Here is a 20,873-nt window from a genome sequence, read left to right on the forward strand (position 1 = left end):
CCCTTATACAAATCCCTGGTCAGACCACACATGGAATATTGTGTACAGTTTTGGGCACCAGTGTATAAAAAGGATATAATAGAGCTGGAACGGGTGCAGAGGAGAGCAACCAGGATTATTAGGGGAATGGGGGGACTAGAATACAATGACAGATTACAAAATTTGGGATTATTCAGTTTAGAAAAAAGACGACTGAGGGGAGACCTCATTACAATGTACAAATACCTGAACTGACAGTACAAGGATCTCTCCAAAGATCTTTTTATACCTAGGCCTGTGACCAGGACAAGGGGGCATCCTCTACGCCTAGAGGAGAGGCGATTCTACCATCACCACAGACAAAGGTTCTTTACTGTAAGAGCAGTGAGACTGTGGAACTCTCTGCCGCAGGAGGTTGTTATGGCGGACTCTATGTACATGTTCAAGAGAGGCCTGGATGACTTTCTGGAGAGAAAAAATATCACGGGTTATGGGGATAAAACATTTATTTAATTCTTGAAGGTTGGACTTGATGGACTTGCGTCTCCTTCCAGCCTTATATACTATGATACTATGATCCACACTTATCCAAAAGGGGTTCAGTAAATTCCTTATCCCCAGATAGATTAGCATAGCATGACCATAAACCTCTGTGCCACAACAAGTTTTCCCACTTGACAAGAGGAATTACAGAGGTTCATAGTCCACTGTTTATCTTGCATTATACGGAATTCCCAAGGACCATACCTTGCCAATGCATGAGCAACATACGTGTTTAGTAAATTCCTCAACACCAACATAGCATCGCAAACATACCTCTGAGCGTTACAAATCTTTCTGCTGCCAAGAGGAATTACAAGAGGTATAGGATCCACCGACATTCACAAAACAGTATGGAATATTCTTACCATGGCTGTCTGTCTGCCAGGTCTTTATAGCCAAATTTGGATGGCCCATGCAATCGGGTGGAACAGGTTCCACTGATGACGGATAACCCTACTCAATCCCTATTGTGACCTGGCCTCATCAAGATATTCCTCCCGGCCTTACAAGGGCAGTCCCATTTCTCACCCTATTACAGACTCTATCCTCGTCCTACACGTTTCATCCCTTTGCGGCTACTCATTAGGGGCTTTACAGAGGTATCAGAGCCAAGAGGGTATACTCTATAAACCAATCAATGTGGGGCTAAAGCAATGTCAGTCCCATCAACGGGGCAGGGAGGTTTGTTGCTCTCCCCTAGAAGCTGTGACTACCGCTACTTAAGGTCCACCACGGAGCACCTGACTCCCACCGTATCAGCGGTTTTAAATCCATATCTCCTCCCCCTTTTGTTCGCGCCGACTTACCTCATTGGGTGCTGCGTCTCCCATCCAGACTCGCCGGCAATCCGAGTCAGGGGCTAGTGTGCATGCCTAGAGTATCGCGTCACATCCGAGAGCACCAGATACGTTACCAAGGTGTCCATTGCGGGAAAATGAACTTATTCGAGACAATTGAAAAACAGCAACATTGTTTCACAGCAGGTTATTGCTCTAATATGCATTATAGAGATGGATGTAGCACGGAGTACTAAGTGTCACGAGAAAGCAAATGTAAAAATCACTTAGATATGTTAAAGTGTTCTAAAGTTATAACCACTTATAGTGACACATGTCAGATTTAAAACAATGGGCCGTGTCAGGAAGGTGAAAAATGGGTTAGGCGTTAAGGGGTTAAGACCAAAGTTATTCACACATAAACAGGTGATAATAAATAGTACATATATTTTATTGATGTGCAGGGCAATGTCTAGCCTTTTTGCTGCCACAGGCGAAAACTGAAATGACCCCCCTCCCTCCTCAGCGGCCTCCCAATTAAAGGCATGCCCCCCGACTTCTGTCTCATGAAAGCCAGAGCAGCTGCGACACAATCCGATTTCATGCAACACAATCCCAGCGCAAACTCCTGTTAAATACCTGTCAAAGCTTCGCAAATCTTGAGACTGGCAAACAGTCCAACAGAAGTGGGATCCGCGACCCTTAGTAAGTAAGCCCCGATATGTACAAAAAAATAAATAAATAGATTTGCCATCTTCTGAGCCTAAAGACTTTTTCATACAAGGTCTAATTTTTTGCGAGAGGAGTTGACATTTTCTGTGCTACCATTTTGAGGACTATGCGACCTTTTGATCACATATTATAAAAAAAATTTATGGTACGTAAAATGGTGTAAAAGTCATGTTTCTGACATTTGGACCCTATTTTCCGTTATGTGATTCACCGTTGGCAAAAAACTTTTTTGACATCACAGGGAGCTGCGATCTGAACTTTTAAATGCCACCGGCTGCAATCAAGGGGTTAGACAAAGGGTCTCACAAACTGACCTCAGTATGTGAGAGCCTGGGACTGTGTCTCCGACACTTTGGGGCTTATTTAGTAAGGGTCTGCAGCCACACTTTCAACGGTTTTTCCAACATTTTTAGGATTTGCGCTGCTTGGACAGGTATTTAACTGGGGATTGTGTCACACTCAATCAGATTGTGGCGCGGCAGCGCTGGCTTTCATGCGACAGAAATTGGGGGGAGGGCCATCGGACGATCCGAATGATTCGGACTGAGCGCAGGATTTAACTTTCAAATTGTGTCGCAAGATCAAGCACTTACATGCACCAGGAAGAAGTAGGTGAACTCCGTTGGACCTGAGCGGGGAAGTGACACATGCAGGATATCGGGCGATCTTAGTGAATCACGGCACAGTACATGATCGTCAGACAATGCACTTTCGTGAACTACGCAGGACCGGGTAAGTATATGTGCCCCTGTGATTAGTAGTACGGGTGCACTTTAAGGTACCGTTCTGGCTCCCTTCCTTTTCACATTGTACACAGCAGACTTCAGGTACAATTCAACAAGCTTCTACCTCCAGAAGTTCTCTGATGATTCTGCTATAGTAGGCCGCATTACAGGTGAGAACTACAGGGAGTATAAAGAATTGAACTAGGAATTTGTGGACTGGTGCTAGCAAAACCACCATAGGATTCATGCTGGGAAGACCGAGGAAATGGTGGTGGACTTCCATAAGCACAGTTCTCCTTCTCACAGTGGTTATCCAGGGGACGGACATGGAGGCAGTGAAGTCCTATAACTACTTGGGTGACCTCCTTAACAATATACTGGAGTGGGCAGAGAACATAAATGCACGTCAAAGGTTTAGAGCAGGCTATACCTGCTGAGAGGGCTAAGGGCATTTGGAGTGCAGGTGGCACTTCATAAGACGTTCTTCAACTCTGTAATGGCATCAGCCATCTTCTTTGGCATAGTCTGTTGGGGAAGCAGCATCTCAGCTAGGGAGAGGAGCAGACAAACTGATTAGGAAAGCCAGCTCTGTCCTAGTGGGTCCTCTTGACACAGTGTAGGTGGTAGCTGAGAGGAGGACACTGTGTAAATCATAGCTCCCAACCGTCCCGATTTATCCGGGACAGTCCCGTTTTTATACCTCTGCCCCGCGTCACCTTACTCACTGTATGATGTCTTCTATGTATGATGCGTGTCATGCTGGCCTCCCTCATCCCTGCTCTTGAGATGGTCAATGTAGACGTCTTGAGCTGCTGGTCATGAAGGGGGAGGGGGGCAAATTTACAAAGGCAGCGATGTAGCCTCTATCTGTGCTGCCACCTTCCCCCTGCCCCTCAGGAGCTGCAGAGGAGTCTTCTGGGTGTATGGCTGGGTCACCTCTCCTGGTGCTGTGCCCTGTGATGATACCTGCGCTGACTGGAGCCCCGAGGCATAGCTCACTCAGGGGGGAGGAGGGAGTGCTGTGAGCTCTCTGACTTACAGCCGTGCTGCTCCAGAGACTATGCCTCTGCATCTATAGTAGTGTGTCCCGGGACCAGGAGATGGGACTTTTGGTTCGGAACAATGCCGGGAACAGCGTGACAATCTCTCAACTGCCCAGGACGGCGGGACAGAGGTATAAAAACGTGAATGTCCAGCTAAATCCGGGACGGTTGGGAGGTATGCTTCAACACTCTCCAACGTCGACAGACCCGGATCATCTCCCCCCAGCAGAAGGGCCCTGCTTCTCTGTTTACAGCTGCCTGTAGTGTGACTGTGTTGAACAATGGCAGAGGAGCACTGATGGCTGCAAGTGCATTGACCCACATTTACTAAGGGCCCGCGCACCAGTTTTCTGCCAGACTTTGCATATTCTTTCCAGTGCAAACTTCTTGCGATGGTTTTTTAAGAATCGTCTGGCAACACAATTGTGGTGCACTACTCTTCTGCACTGAAGGGGTGTTCCGGTGCTCAGTCCGACCTTGCACCACATTTTACATGCAAAGTCTGACACAAATGTGTCTAACGCCCCATGTTAAAGGTGCACCAGATAAAAAAAATGGAGCAGTGCAGGGGTGCCAGATTCATGAAGAATGTGAGACACAAATCATGAACAAATCATGATTTGTGTCATCGTGGCACACCATGCAAACCACACAGACAGTGATTGGAACCGGGGTTCAGTATGATTGTCCAGCGGATGATGGCGCAAAGAGGAAAAGAAAGGAAAGGCAGTCCAATATTCCTTGCTAGTAAAGAAAAAAACTGGCTATACCTTGACATTTACCTAGATAGTTATATGTCCAAATGATGTAGAGGCAGAGGAAAAACCACACAGACAGACTGCACATAGAACACACTGCATTATTCTTAGCAAATTGTGAAGGAGCCTTCGGAGTTCTGCACTGCCACCTGAGGCAATTTTCACCCTTAGCCTCATGGTTGATGCGGTAGAGAGTAAGACCATTCAGACAAGCTAGGGTTAAATTACCCTAGGGGTCTGAAAATAGTTAAGAAAAATGTAATTACAAAAAAAAAATAAACTGAAAAATTTAAATTACCCCCTTTCCCTAGAATTTATATAAATAAACAGTAAAAATCATAAATATATTAGGTATCACTGCATCCCAAAATGTCCCATTTATCAAAATATAATAATTTCCCAGCGTTTAACCCAGTGGCCCAGTAAAATAGAGGCAAATGCATAGTCAAAAATGCTACGTTTTTGCCATTTTGAAAAATATAGAAAATTCTATAAAAAGTGATCAAAAGGCAGTACAGTCCTTAAAATAGCATTGAAAACATCATCAAAAGTCACAAATAAATGACACCACGCACCATTCCGTACACCTAAGTGTGAAAAAGTTGGCAAGCGCCAGAAGATGGCAAAATGAAGAATTACTTTTTTGTACAGGAGGTTTTAATTTTTGTAAATGCAATTTACATGGAATTTCACTGCATTTTGATTTTTTTCCCCGCTTCCCAGTACATGGCATGGAATATTAAATATTGTCACTATGAAGTGCAATTTGTTAAGCAGAAAATAAGTCCTCACACAGTCCTGGCACCAAGACTCTAAGAGTCAGAGAATCTCCTCTTTCATGTGAATCTAAAATTGTGATTTTAGGTGCCAGGAAAGTGGAAATATTCATGTTTAACTGATTCCCGACCGCCCGCTGTGTATTCACGGCGGCGGTCGGGTCCCACTGCATGGAGAGGGCTAACGGGCTGAGCCCTCTCCATAGCCGGTAAGTCTTTGCTGCATATTGCAAAGACTTACCGGTAACACCCGCAACCGCTGCTAACACTAATCGTGGGTGTTATAACAGCAATCACTGCCGCCATCTTGCTTAGGATCGTCGCTCCCCATGACGTCAAAGTACCCTAGGGAGTCGTTTAAAGTTTAAAAAAAAAAACTATAATAAAAAACCCTCAAAATTCAAATCACCCCCTTTCCCTAGAACTCACATAAATATAAATAAACAGTAAAAATCATAAACAAATTAGGTATCGCTGCGTCCGAAAATGCCCGATCAAAATATATTAACGGTTTTTCAATTTGTTTAACCCCGTAACGGAAAATGAAAAGTGATCAAAAGGTCATAAAAATATATCACTGAAAATATTATCAAATGTCGCAAAAAATGACACCACCCACAGCTCCGTACAACAAAGTATAAAAAAGTTATTAGCGCCAGAAAATGGCAAAATAAAAAAAATTTAAAAATGTGCACAGGAGGTTTTAATTTTTGTAAATGTATGAAAACATTATAAAACCTATACAAATTTGTTATCCCGGTATCGTAACCCAAAGAATAAAGTAGACATGTCATTTGGGGTGCTCAGTGAAAGCCGTAATATCCAAGCCCACAAGAAAATGGCGCGAATGCGTTTTTTCATCATTGTCACTGCATTTGGAATTTCCCGCTTCCCAGCACATGGCATGGAATATTCAATAACATCACTATGAAGTGCAATTTTTTATGCAGAAAACAAGCCATCTTTACATGCAAAAATAAAAAAGTTATAGATTTTTGAAGGTGGGGAGTGAAAAATCGAAATGAAAAAATAGGAAAGAGCCCGGTCCTTAACCGGTTAAAGTGACAATTTTGGGTGCAATTTTTATATATAAAAATCACTCCCGGCTACACTTTAATACCTTTATTATCACGCAGGACCTAATTGAAAATGTCATAGACTGCACATAAGACAATAAGGGTCATTTACTAAGGGCACGAATCGCGTTTTTACGTTGGGTTACCTTAATTTTACCGTTTTGCAACGGTTTTCCCTGAACGCAATCGGATTGTGGCGCATCGGCGCCGGCATGCACGCGATGGAAATCGGGGGGCCGTGGCCGTCGGAAAACCCGTCATATTCGGGGAAACCGCCGTATTTTTAAAAAAAAATGTGTCGCTTGACTACCTTAGTGAATCGCCGGAAGACCCGAATTCTCCACAGAAAACCCGCCGCTGGATTGCGAATGGACCGGGTAAGTAAATCTGCCCCATTGTATGCCTGAGAGGGCAAAGGAGGACATCTGAATGAACATGAAACGCCTACATATCAATGCAGGCAATAATATCATAAAAGGCTCCCTTTAGAAATTGTTAAAGCATGCTTGTGCTAAACATCCCATGCATTATTTATACCTACGTTATGGCATTGCTGTTATGAACCACGATAGGTTCTTTTATTGCACTGCTAATACAATGTTATTTCATTTTAAACTCAGTTTAAAAATATGTTGGCCCACATTTATCAAAAACAGTGTGTCACGACCATTGGTGCCCCTGCGACCCATATCTCGGATCACAGGTGCACCGTGTGCCTTATTCAGCTGGCAGGCAGGCTCTAGGGGCAAACGTACCTGTCCCAGCTCCTGCTGCGGTCCCTGCAATGTCCACGTGCCGGTGCACATGTTCCCTTCCTGTGTCCCTTGCCGGATCTATGTGCCACGCCTTAGAGAAAGTTCCCCTGCGATATTCCTGAGTATTCCTGCGTTCATATGCGTTCCTGCTCCTGAGTTCCCATGTTCCTGCGCCCTGTGTTTCTGTTCCCATGCTCCTGTGTGTTTCTGCATTCCTGTTCCCGTGCTCCCATGTGTTCCTGACCTCGGATTGGACTTGACCTTGCATCTCTGCCACCTGCCCTGACCCTGTACCTGAACCTGACCACAAATCTCCTGCTAAGGTACCTCGACCTCGGCTGCCACCGAGGGCTAGTTGCACCTGTGGAACGACCTGGTGTTATCCCGCCGCAGCAAGACCATCCTGTTTTGCAGGTTCTGGTGAAGACCAGGTACCAGTTAGATAGCGGTGCTAGGAGTTGGCTAGTACCACCTCCCGCGGTGGTGCAGAGGATCCACTGATCCCGAATCCTGACACAGTGCAGTGTACTAGAAATGTGTAGTGTGCACAAGAATCAGGATTTGTGGCGCACATTCATCAAAAATCTGCTGCTCCCTACACTGCTTTGACAGAGTGCACCAACTTTTTTTGGCGCACCTTTAATATGGGCCCGCGTGGCCCACTTCTATTGGACTCTGCATAATAAAAGCGGCGCATGATCCGACTGTGCACCCCCTTTACGTGCAGAAATTTGAGTCGTGTCAGGTATAGTGCAGCCGCAAAAAATATGTGATGCTGACACTTCTTAAATACATGTGCAAGCAGTTTGCACTAGAAAGAATGTGCAAAGTATGACATAAAACTGGCACAAGGGTCTTAGTAAATGTAGGCCATTGTTTTTTTTATTTGAGTGACTATTGTGTAAGGAAAAGTACAATAATATATCTGTGTGAGGCTCAGTGCAATGTTCATCAAAAAACGTTTGGCGCACCCTTTTAAACGTTCCTTTTGCTGCAAGTATTCTATGGCTTTTGTTTTAGCATTACTGCGAGTGTAAAATCTTGTTGATGTTGTGTGCTGGAGTACATATAAATCTGCTTACTTTGACTTATTAATTTTACATCTCTATTTATGCTTAAATCTCTTTTTTAATTTTTTAAATAATTTTTGTTATTCACAATGGTAGTACGAGCTGTCAACTGTTAACCCCTTAAGGACGCAGCCATTTTAGAGCTTAAGGCTCAGCCCAATTTTTTGGATTCTGACTTGCAGTGCTTTATATGGCTATAACTTTTGTACACTGTAACTTATGAAAACGATTCTGAGAATTTTTTTCCCCACATGTTGTACACTTCATTTTAGTGGTAAATGTTGGCTGATAAGTTTTGCGTTTATTTAAAAAAAAAAAAGGAAAAATGCTGAATTTTTTGAAAAATTAGCAATTGCCAAAATCGAAATCATTGCGTTTTCAGGAAGATAGATCTTGGGGATAAATAAAGTTTTGAATTAAATTTTTCATATTTAACATCAAAAATCCTATATAATAAGCCCATTTTCAAATCTGCACCCCCCCCCCCCCAACTATGAAAACAGCTTATAGGAAGATTGTTAATCCCTTGAGATCTTCATAGTAATTGAATCAAAATGGAGGTGAAATTTAGAATGGTCAAATTTTGTCGGTTAAACGTTCATTTAGCCCTAAAATTTACACATTTCCAAAAGATAAAAAGAGAAAACCCACCATACAATTTGTTATGCAATTTCTCCCGAGTAAAGAGACCAAAAGGAATGCAAACACACATGCACACACAGAGTAAATGCAAATGCTACATAAATCCAATCCAATCCAACACCACAACACAACACCCATAAATGCATCCACCATGTGAAGGCAAATGTGATGCAAACACGAGGTGACCGCAAATGTGCCACAAACGCTAAGTGATATAAGATGCAACATAAGCGTGACACACGAAAATGCCACGTGAACTCAAATGCACCGCAAACGCCATATGAACGCAAATGCCACATAAAAGCAAAGGTCACTGTAACGCAAATGATACACGCCACGTGAACATAAATGCAATGCAAATGCCACATTAATGCAGTGTAAATGCCACGCAAACGCCACATGAACGCAAATGCAACGCCAAATAATTGCAAATGGCATGTAACCGCAATGAAAATGAAAATGCAAATGCCACATTAACGGCATGTAAACGCAACGCAATCACCACATTAATGCAAAAGCCATGCTGACATAAATGCAAATACAACGCAAGCACCAAGTAAATGCAAATGTGATGTAAACTTGACACAAACACCACGTAAACAGAAACACCATATGAGCGCAAATGCAATGCCAACGCCACATGAATGCAAACACTATGTAAAAGCTAACGCCATGTGAACGCAAATGCAATGCAAACATAACACAAACGCCATGTAAAAGCAAAACCATGTAACCACAAATTCACCTGGAATGCTACATAAATGCAAACGCAATGTGAACAGAGGCAACGCAAACGCCACTTAAACACAAGTGCCATTTAATGGAAACGCCAGGTGAATGCTAATGCAATGCAAATGCTGCGTAAGTACGGAATATTAGCGGAATGTGTATGAACACAGCCTCTAGATGAGAATAGAGAAATCACAGCTCACTACTTTTCATAGTAGCTTCTCTGAGATTGCCTGCTGCGGATTGGACAACATAAGAGAAGATTAGCATAACACACGCCTCCAGTTCCAGCCTCAGCACCTCCTCTTTGACAGAACAGAGATTATTATGGTCAAATATTGGGACTACTATCTCTGCAACAAAGAAAATTTTAAGTGAGCCTAAAAAAAGTGTAGCAGCCCCTACAGAATGGTATGATAATCTCCATAATGAGATGGTGAAATGTCCTCTTTAAAGGAAATCTACCATTTGATTTCATGCATTATGAACCAAACAACCCTTGAGAATGCTGTAGCTACAGCAAAGCAGAAACATATGTTGTTTCATCGCTGAGCTGAGTGGTTTTGTTGAAAAAAAAAACAATTTTAAAATTATGAAAAAGAAGCTGTGTCGGTTCTGTGCTGGGGCTTGGTCCTTTTTCTCTCACATAAACTATGCACTGCTCAAGAGAATGATGTAATCACTGTGTTGTTTCTGACAGGCAGAAGGAATCAATGGCTGCCTCTTCCCCCAGCTGCTGTGTATGAGTGATCCAGCTCAGGTTGGTTAGTCCTGTCTTGGCTGTTCAAAAAGCTCCATGTGTAATTTGTGTAATGTGGATCCAGCTTTCCCAAAGTCCTGAATTTTATAATTGTTTTTTCAGCAAAACCACTAAGCACAGGGATTAAACAACTTATGATTCTGCATCAGCATAGCTACAACATTCTCAAGGTATGTTTGATTCATAATGCATCGAATCAAATGGTAGATTTTCTTTAATAAGCAACTGTAGAAAATGGCATTCAATTTGCGCAATACAAATTATACTGTATTTTTCGGACTATAAGGCGCACCTTCAAAAACGTCTAGGTTCATATATAAGGTGCACCGGATTATAAAGCACACCTGATTATAAGGATGAATGACCAGCAGGTGGCAGACCTGTGCACAGCTCAAGACAGCTGTTGTCTGTAAGTATGGTTCATATATAAGGCGCACTGGACTATAAGGCGGCACACCTTTGATTTCTGAGAAAATCAAAGGATTTTTGGTGCGCCTTATAGTCCGAAAAATACTTTACTTTAATGAAAACATTTAATGCTTTTTGTCAGCTGTCTTTACCCAGGAAAATCCTATGACAAATGACAACAGAACCTATTTAAAAATGTACATTTTCTATTAAATGTTAGATGTTTAACGCAGGAAAAAGTGCAGCACCACTTTAAAATCACTAAAATAGACAAATCACTGAGACAGATGGCATACAACACAAGGTACTAATGGAATTAAAGGGGTTGTCTACTTTCAGAAAATAACTGATATTGTTTGTCACAGAAAGCTTCTATGTTTACCTCCAGTGGATGGAAATCTGTCCATGGTCATGACATGGTTACGTATGTGCACGGCTCATTATATCACACAGCACTGATTACTCTCTGTGATACTAAGGAGCTGTGCACCTGTGTGACCATGGACAAATAAAAGATCAACAAGCAGAGATCTAGAAAACCATGAGGAATTGATACAGAAAGTATATTGGAAATTTGTATAACTTTTTTTTATTATACAAACAATAGCAATTATTTGCTGAAAGCTGACAACCACTTTAAGTGCTAAAATATACAAACTTTTACTTTAATATATTATGGTTCTTTAATAATAGGGTCCACAGAAAATTTGGTGAAAATATTAACACCATCCCACCAATCCCCTTTTTCTATTTTACGTTTTTTGCTCCCCTTCTTTAAATTCCATAACTTTTTTTATTTTTCTATGTACAGAACTTTACAAGGGCTTGTTTCTAGTGGCAGTAGTGAAGTGGGAAAATATTCCAAATGCAGTGAACTTGAAGAAAAAAACGCTTATGCGCCTTTTTCTTCTGGGCTGTTTTTACTGTAGTCTAAATGACACCTCCCTTTTATTCTTTGGGTCCGTGTGATTAAAGGGATACCAACTTTATATGAGTTTTATTTGGTTTTATAAAATGTAAATATTTTGTACATAAAAATGTCTTCATCCTTTTACATACTTTAGCATATGGAGTTGTATTTCAAACTTAGCAACCGGCCGATGACCACCGCTGTCATCAGACAGAATGCCGTCTGGATCCAAGATGATGGCGCCCATGGTCAACAAACGAACGCGGATATTGCAGCTAACACCTGCTGTGTATGGAGGAGGCTCAGCCCTTGAGCCCGATCCGTGGATCCTTAAATGACATGTGACATGTGATGTCACATGTTGGAAATGGGTTAAATAAGAATGGAATAAAGTGAGACCGGAAACTACAGATTAACATTTGTTGTTAGGAAATTATTTAAGGAAAGTTAAAGGAATGGGTGAAATAGAATACAATGACAAATTAATAAACCTTTACGTAACTAGCCAAAGTAAATATATACGGTGGTGTAATGGAGAGTGCCCAAGGACCGACCACATACGGCGGGTGTCAGCTGACACCTGAAGGTAACTGCAGTTACCAATGGAACCAAAACACCTTACAGCTCTGCTGGTGGGGTCGCTGTGTTTAAGTGCCAGTCAGTGCCCCCCCACACACACACATATTACAACATTGGAGGGTGCTGATTGGTAAAATGACAGCCCATAGCTGTCAATAGGCCATTTTACAGTTGTATTACAGTATACTGTATGAGTGATAAGTCTCCCTAGGGATCGAGGGCGGCAGAAATAATAGTAAAAAAATTTTAAAGTATGGAAATTTTTTTTTATCATCCTCCTTTTCCGTGAACACATTTAAAATTTAGTTAAATTAAGTTAAATTGTAAACATATTACTGTGCCCCAAAATGTCCATTCTATCAAAATGTTAAAGCAATTATTTTCAGCAGTGAACCCCATAATGGAAATAACGTCTACATTTCTGAATACAGGCAGTCCCCGGGTTACGTACAAGATAGGGTCCAGAGGTTTGTTCTTAAGTTGAATTTGTATGTACGTCGAAACTGTATACTTTATAATTGAAGTTCTAGCCAAATTTTTTTCTTTTACCCCAGTGACAATTGGAGTTTCACAATTTTTGCTGTAATTGGACCAAGGATTATCAATAAAGCTTCATTACAGACACCTTACAGTTGATCATTGCAGTCTGGGACTATAGTAAAGCATCCAGAGAGCTTCACCAGAGGTCACAAGGGGCAGAGGGGTCCGTCTGTAACTATGGGTTGTCTGTAAGTCGGGTGTCCTTAAGTAGGGGACCGCCTGTACTCAATTTTTCACCTCCAATAAAAATAAGAATACAAAGTGATCAGAAAGTCAAACAATTCTCACAATAGTATCAATGAAAACAACAGAAATTCCTGCAAAGATCCTTACACTGAATTATAAACAAATGTATAGTTGACTATATAGTTGGCAACACAAGGCATTGGGGCTCATTTACTTACCCGGTCCTGTTCTCCGACGAGTATTCGGGTCTTCCGGCGATTCACTAAGGTCATGCGCCTGATGTCCACCAGGTGTCGCTGCAGCGCCGAGGTCCGCCAGAGTTCACCAAGCTATTCCTGGTGCATGTAAGTCTGTGTCAAGCGCAAATAGCACAATTTTTCCGAATCCGTCGGGTTTTCCGACGGCCACACCCCCTGATTTTCGATGAATGCATGCCGGTGCCAATGCGGCACAATCTGATCGCGTGCACCAAAATCCCGGGGCAATTTGGAAAATCTGTGAAACCCGGTGGAAAACCGAGATTCGGACCCTTAGTAAATGTGCCCCATTGTTTTTAGTTCAATGGTTTTTAAAGATATTAAGACATAAAATAAACTACTCTATATACTCGAGTATAAGCCACAAAAACTGGGAAAACGTATTGACTCGAGTATGAGCCTAGAGTGGGAAATGCATTGCTCACCGATTAAATGCAAAGTAGCCTACCCACACTAATGAAATGCCCAACTGTGTTTTTTTGTAAATTCCACTACTTTTGGATTTTTCTTCAGTTTCCCGGTAAATGGGACATAATATTTAATCGTGCAACTAATAAGTACAATTAAAAAAAGATGGCTTCTAGAAGGAAAGGAGTGAAAAACTGGAGAAAAAAAAAAAAGCTGAAAATTCCTAGTCTTTAAGGGATTAAAAAAAGATGGCTACAGAAGCATCCCATTACCAATGTACGTATACTTGAGTGTACTGTACACTAAGGAGGTCTTTATATAATGATCTTTTTATACCTATACCAGGAGGCGTATTCTCTACCTACCATCGCCATAGGCAAGATTATTTGCTGTTAGAGCAGTGACAGTAAAAACATCTTACGGTGACAAAATAGTTGTCAATGCTGACTGTCATATGTACCAATTGGCATCAGCCTTGTTTGTTTTTTGCCTTACACTGGATGAATACTGTAGGAATATAGGTTGTACTTGAAAAAGCTATGTTTCAACTTCACAAATACATTGTGAAGTGCAGGTTTGCTTTATAGTCAAGCAGTCATTTAAAATGCTTAATTGCTACACAAAAATATAGGGGCAGATTTATCAAGCTGTCTGAAAGTCAGAATATTTCCAGTTGCCCATGGCAACCAATCACAGCTCCCCGTTAAAATATTCATGAGCACTGGTAAAATGAAAGCTGAGCTGCGATTGGTTGCCATGGGCAACTAGAAATATTCCAACTTTCAGACAGCTTGATAAATCTGCCCCATAGTGTACAAAACAATGGAGACATAGGGGCACATTTACTAACGGTCCGCACAGAGCACTTTTGCCGGGTTTCCCGACTATCTCCAACTTGCGCCGCATTTAAGTGGGGTTTTTGGCGCGTTTTTGGTGCGTGCGACACAAATCGTGGGGCCGACAGGCAACTTATGCATATTTCACAATGTTTACCTTCTTTATGCATGTGCATTCAGGTCGGACAATGCACTTTCGGGGAACGCGCAGGACAGGTAAGTAAATGTGCCCTATTGTATTTAGAACAGGGCAGAAATGTAAAAGTAAGACTTGTTCCAGCAATTTCACCATAACAGAAGTCATAAAGATGTCATCATATATTTGTACAGTGGCACCATATTCTGCAGCTCTTTACAAATCATTACAAAACTGAAGATTAACATGTTTGATTCTTTTGTTCGGAGATAAACCGCCATTGTACTGTATGTCTTGCGGCTGTCATTCTACCTGACTTAAATTTAAAATATGTTATAAATGAATGTTCTTTAATCACAGAAAGTCAAAATGGTGGTTGAGATGATGCCATTTGTTTTTTATAATGTAATAAGGGCTCTGTGTGCAGATTCTCTGCTCATTCCCAGCCCTTCACTAATAACAGACAGCAGATTCATTGGAGACAGTAAAATAGATACAGAATAGTGAATGGAGAACTAATCACAGAGAGGGCATTTCTTACCAATAGTCTCATTGAAGATAGGGGTGGGTATATGCTGAAGGGTGGAGGACCAACCATCCTCATCATCCAGGTCGTCTTCAGGCTTTCTCTGTAAGACCTCATCATCCTGCAGGTTATCACAGGGATGGACGCTGCATTCAGCTTTTCCTCTCCTTCTCTTGTCCTTCCCATGCATTGCACTGCGCTTTCCGACCTTAGGCCTTGATTCTCGGCCATGACCGTGCAGGTCCGAGGGCTCTGCCTGAGCCACTGCTTTGAAGCTTTCCGGGTTTTCTGCTGCATCATCGTCTTCTGAGGAGACGGCTTCAGCAGATGAATCAGGTGAAGTGCTATAGAAAGGATTCCCACTGCTGTCCTCTGATTCTCCAAAGAGGTCATCGGAGATCTGCAGGCTCTCATAGCGGGCCCGGGCTGCCTCCAGCACCGTCACAGGCACCTTCTTCTCAGGGCGTTGTGAAACCTCTGCCGGCATCATCTTACCTGATTCCCTGCTTGTGGTAAAGAATATGGAAGTGGGTGCTGAAGGCTAGAAAATCTGAGCACTTCCTCTCTCCTCCCCAGGTCCGCCTCTTTTTCTTTTATCCTTTGGGTGTGAGTGCTCTCTGCATAATGTCCCATTTCAATAATAGTTGCTTTTATAGCAATCTCTTTCTTCTGAATGATCCCAGCGCTGAGCTGCAGATAGACCAATCTTCACTTGAAAAGGTTGTGGCATGGATTGGTCTCTCACATGGAAAGTAGAATGTTCCACCTGGGAAAAAATTGGCAGGAAGGGTTCTCCCATGCACATAAGAAACGCTCTGCCAAACCTTAAAGTGTTTGTCCGAGATTAAGAAATAAAAAAGTACTAACTACTGATATATACACGGTTCCTTATGTTTTGGGTGAATATTTTTGCCCCCACCAATGTAATGTCATGGACTTGGACTACTACAAAATGTAACCCCTTTAGCACACAGCCAGTTTGTACGGTAATGGGTACCTCCATTGGACCCCTTGTCTCTCCTCGGTGGGGGTCTGCGTGATGAGGCCCCCACAGAACACAAGGGGTCCCAGGTACCTCCGTCGGACCCCTAGTGTCTCCCACCCGAGATTAATGAAAGAGAGGGCCGGACATGACCATTCTGCTCAATTTATCTCTATGATCAGACCCTGTGTTGCTTCCCTGAGATTAATTGACCAGACGGCCATGCATGATCATTCTGCTCCATCTCGGGAGTGAAGGGGGGGGGGGAGTGAAGGGGGGGTCCGTCTTTTAACCCCTTCGCGACGCGTGCCGTAACAGTACGTCACGTGGTCACGCGTCGGCATGTAGGTGACATGGGCTGAGCCCTCTCCATAGCCGGTAAGTGCTTGCTGCATATCACTTACCGGTAACACCCGCGATCGGTGCTAGCATACTTTAGTGTGGCAGTATATGGTAGGATCATTTAGACAACCTAGGGTTAAAGTACTCTAGTGGGTCTGAAAAATAGTAAAAAAAAAAAAAAAAAAAAAAAAGGAAAAAAAAATATATATAAGAAGTCATATAAATATAAATAAACAGTAAAAATCATAAATCATGCCTAATCTATCAAAATATAATAAGGGTTTTGCATTGCGCTTAACCCCGTAACAGAAAATAGTGCCCAAGTTAAAAAATGGCATATTTTTTGCCATAATGAAAAATATAAAATATTCAATAAAAAGTGATCAAAAGGCATTTTGAATTTGGATCTGGAATTTTTTCCTTATTCCCAGTACATGACATGGAATACTAAATACCATCACTATGAAGAGTAATTTGTTATGCAGAAAACAAGCCATCACAAAGCTCTTTACATGGAAAAATAAAAAAAGTTATAGATTTTTGAAGGTGGGGAGTGAAAAATTGAAATGCAAAAACAAAAGAGGGTCTGGTCGTTAAGGGGATAAACTTTTTTTTTTTAAATCTTACATTTATCTCTTACTGTGGTAATAACTTTTCAACACTTTAACCCCTTCAAGCCACAGCCCTTCCCCACCTTCAAAAATCTATAACTTTTTTTTCCCATGTACAGAACTGTGTTATGGCTTATTTTCTGTGAAACAAATTAGACTTCAAAATGGTGGCATTTACTATTCCATGCCGTGTACTGGGAAGCGGGGAAAAAATTCCAAATGCAGTGAAATTGGTAAAAAAACGCATTTGTGCCATATTCTTGTGGGATTTTAAGGATTTCATTGTGCGCCCCAAATGACGTGTCTACTTTATTCTTTGGGAGGTGTCGTTTTTTTGTGGCTTTTGATGACGTTTACAACGTTATCATTTTTAGGACTGTACGACCTTTTGATCACTTTTTATAGAATTTTTTAAATGGTCAAAAAGTGACAATTTTCGACTTTGGGCACGATTTTCTGTTATGGGGTTAAACGCAGGTTTTTTATTATAATTTATTTTTTTTTAACTTTAGTAGTAAAGCGTACATACCTTATTTCAAACCGCCCACTTCATGAAAGTGACACGCCCCTTTGATTCAGAACTACAGGCCCCTTTGATTCAGTCCTATTTTTCTCTCTTTTTATAAGGCTCTGTAATGTGAGGGTGCAGGTATGTTGTAATGTGTGGGTGCCTGGAGGCTGTACAGAGTGAACCCCTTTTATATGATCTGTAGCAGATTCATATTATATTGGATGTCACACATAATTTAATTTAACTTTAATTGTATCTTTATTTAATGCAGTGTTCTTAATTGAAGCATAAATTGAAACCACTTTGATTCAGTCCTATTTCCCTTTCTCCCTTTTTTATGTGATGCCTTGTATGTAATGCTTTGTGTTGTATGGCATGTGTAATGTGTGGGTACAGGTCTGATGTAATGTGTGGGTGCAGAGTGAACCCCCTTTTATCTAATGCAATGTTCTTAATTGAAGTATAAATTGAAACCCCCTTTGATTCAGTCCAACGTATTTTCCGGACTATAAGGCGCACTTAAAAGCCTTGGATTTCCTTGGAAATCCAAAGTGCGCCTTAAAGTCCGGTGCGCCCTATATGAGGGCAGCGGACCCTACTTACATAGGTCCCCGCTACCGGAGACAGCAGATCTCCAGCGGGAACTGCAGACCACGCGGCACGAACAACTTCTGCCGCGTGGTCTGCAGTTCCCGCTGGAGATCTGCTGTCTCCGGTAGCGGGGACCTATGTAAGTATGGTCCGCTGCCATCCTCCACCTCCCCCTCACCTTCCCCGCTCACCTCTCCGCGTCGGGTCGCGTCGCGTCTCTTCTCGTCGGGTATCCGCTCCGCCCCCGGACCCTGCGCCTTATAGTCCGATGCGCCTTATATATGGAATTATTACATATATAAGGCGCATCGGACTGTTGCGCCTTATATTCCGGTGCGCCTAATGGCCCGGAAAATACGGTATTTCCCTTTCTCTCTTTTTTATGGGGTGCCCTGTATGTAATGTGTGGCATTGTATGACTTGTGTAATGTGCGGGTGCATAGTGAACCCCCCCCTTTTATCTACCGTATATACTCGAGTATAAGCCGACCCGAGTATAAGCAGAGACCCCTAATTTTACCACCAAAAACTGGGAAAAACTATTGACTTGAGTATAAGCCGAGGGTGGGAAATGCATTGGTCACAGACCCCCCCCCCAGTATATAGCCAGCCAGCCCAGCCTGCCCCCAGTAGTATACAACTTGCCCCCAGTAGTATACAGCCTACCCCCAGTAGTATACAGCCTGCCCCCAGTAGTATACAGCTTGTCCCCAGTAGTATACAGCCTGCCCTCAGTAGTATACATCTTGCCCCCCAGTAGTATACAGCCTGCCACCAGTGGTATACAGCCTGCCCCCAGTGGTAAACAGCCTGCCCCCAGTGGTAAACAGCCTGCCCCCAGTAGTATACAGCCTGCCCCCAGTGGTATACAGCTTGCCCCCAGTGGTATACAGCCTGCCCCCAGTAGTATACAGCCTGCCCCCAGTGGTATACAGCCTGCCCCCAGTGGTATACAGCCTGCCCCCAGTGGTATACAGCCTGCCCCCAGTGGTATACAGCCTGCCCCCAGTAGTATACAGCCTGCCCCCAGTAGTATACAGCCTGCCCCCAGTGGTATACAGCTTGCCCCCAGTGGTATACAGCCTGCCCCCAGTAGTATACAGCCTGCCCCCAGTAGTATACAGCCTGCCCAGTGGTATACTCACCCTCCGGGGGCCCGGATGTGCAGCGCTGCTCTCCCGATGTCCGTGCTGCTTGTCTTCAGGCTTCCACGCCCGTCTTCTTCTTCTGCTGGACGCCGCCATTGCTCTCTCCCGGCCGGCGCCTAGTATGACGCGCCGCTGCTGACGTCATACTAGGCGCCACATTTTTTGTGCTGAAAAACCCGGCTTATACACGAGTATATATGGTAATAGGATGTAATGTGTGGATGCCTGGAGGCTGTGCAGAGTGAACCCCTTTTATCGAATGCAGTGTTCTTAATTGAAGTATAAATTGAATTGAAGTATAAATTTAAATGAAATTGTGTGTGATCTCGGTTTATATTATCTTGGTTGCAACACATAGTTTAATATAACTTTAATTGTGAGTGTATAACATTTATAGTTTATGTTTAATTATAGATAAAATGACAAAAATGAAACAGACACCTCAAAGTTTCACATTTTATCGAGCAAAGAATGTATATAGCAAAGAATAATGAAATGTATAAATTCTGACAATTGCATTAAAACAGAGTTTAATATAACTTTAATACAAAGTTTAATTATTGAGCAAAAATTTATACAGCAAAGAATATAAAATGTTGTATGAATTCTGTAGAAGGTCAGGACAAGAGCCTTTGAGAGGCTCAATAAATTTAGAATCTAAGGGTCGCTCTGTCCTTATATTCAGTTTTCAGATGATAAGATCCCATTAGCACACTGCCCCTACATTAATTACACCTGACACCCCTACCCCCCCACCCCCCAATATGATGCATCAGCAAAGAAAAATAGAAGTTTATTTCATTGCAAGGGAATGTCCTAAGATCTAGCTGTAAATACCTATTCATAAAAGATTTTATTGAATATATAAGCACTAACCATTAATGAGCAGCTCCATAGCAGAATCTAAATTCGCTTCTGCAGCTGACTGTTGATAATTCACTGGCACAAAACACTCTAAGGCTACATTCACACGATATATGCCCGCGGGCATACATCGGCGCTGCGGAGAGGAGCAGGGGATGAGCGCTGCTCACCCCCGCCCCTCTCCATAGGGAGATACAGCGAACGGCACCGTATCACGGGAAAAGATAGGACATGCCATACATGTGTGTGAATGTAGCCTTAAGCTGGAAGCTCATCACAATGTAACGCCACCATAAATGCATCACCAATTTCGGTATTCATAAATTCCACTTAAACAAGGAGATACTCAGCAATCAAGTATAGAAAATATCAAAGGCGACTTGACGGAAAAAAGTAAAAATTAAATAAATAAAGATTGAGAAATTGAGTATCTGTGATATTATCGGATAGGGACAATGTAATATTATCCTGATTCTCCATCTAAAAATAATAACTTTACATTAAAAACATATACAGGCACAGTTTACATTGTAATATAACAATTAATAAAAAATGTAACTACAAATTACTTTTTGGATATATTCTGTAGGAGGTCTTGACAAGTTTTCTAAAGACAAGAGTCTAAATAAGCTTAGGATACTTAGACAGGAAAGGATACCTCTGCTTTGAGTGTG

At 42.3% G+C, this 20,873-nt stretch overlaps 1 protein-coding gene across 1 annotated transcript in view; it reads right to left on the reverse strand.

Annotated features, from left to right (window-relative positions):
• The window catches only part of PGBD5 (piggyBac transposable element derived 5), an 87,244-nt gene extending 71,357 nt beyond the window's left edge, over positions 1–15,887 (reverse strand). The window contains exon 1 of the mRNA XM_072141116.1: positions 15,166–15,887. Within this exon, the coding sequence (XP_071997217.1) occupies positions 15,166–15,640 (475 nt within the window). The 5' untranslated portion in view covers positions 15,641–15,887. The remainder of the gene's footprint in view (positions 1–15,165) is intronic.
• Positions 15,888–20,873: the final 4,986 nt, after the last annotated feature.

This window comes from Engystomops pustulosus, chromosome 3 (assembly GCF_040894005.1).
Source record: "Engystomops pustulosus chromosome 3, aEngPut4.maternal, whole genome shotgun sequence".
NCBI lineage: Eukaryota > Metazoa > Chordata > Amphibia > Anura > Leptodactylidae > Engystomops > Engystomops pustulosus.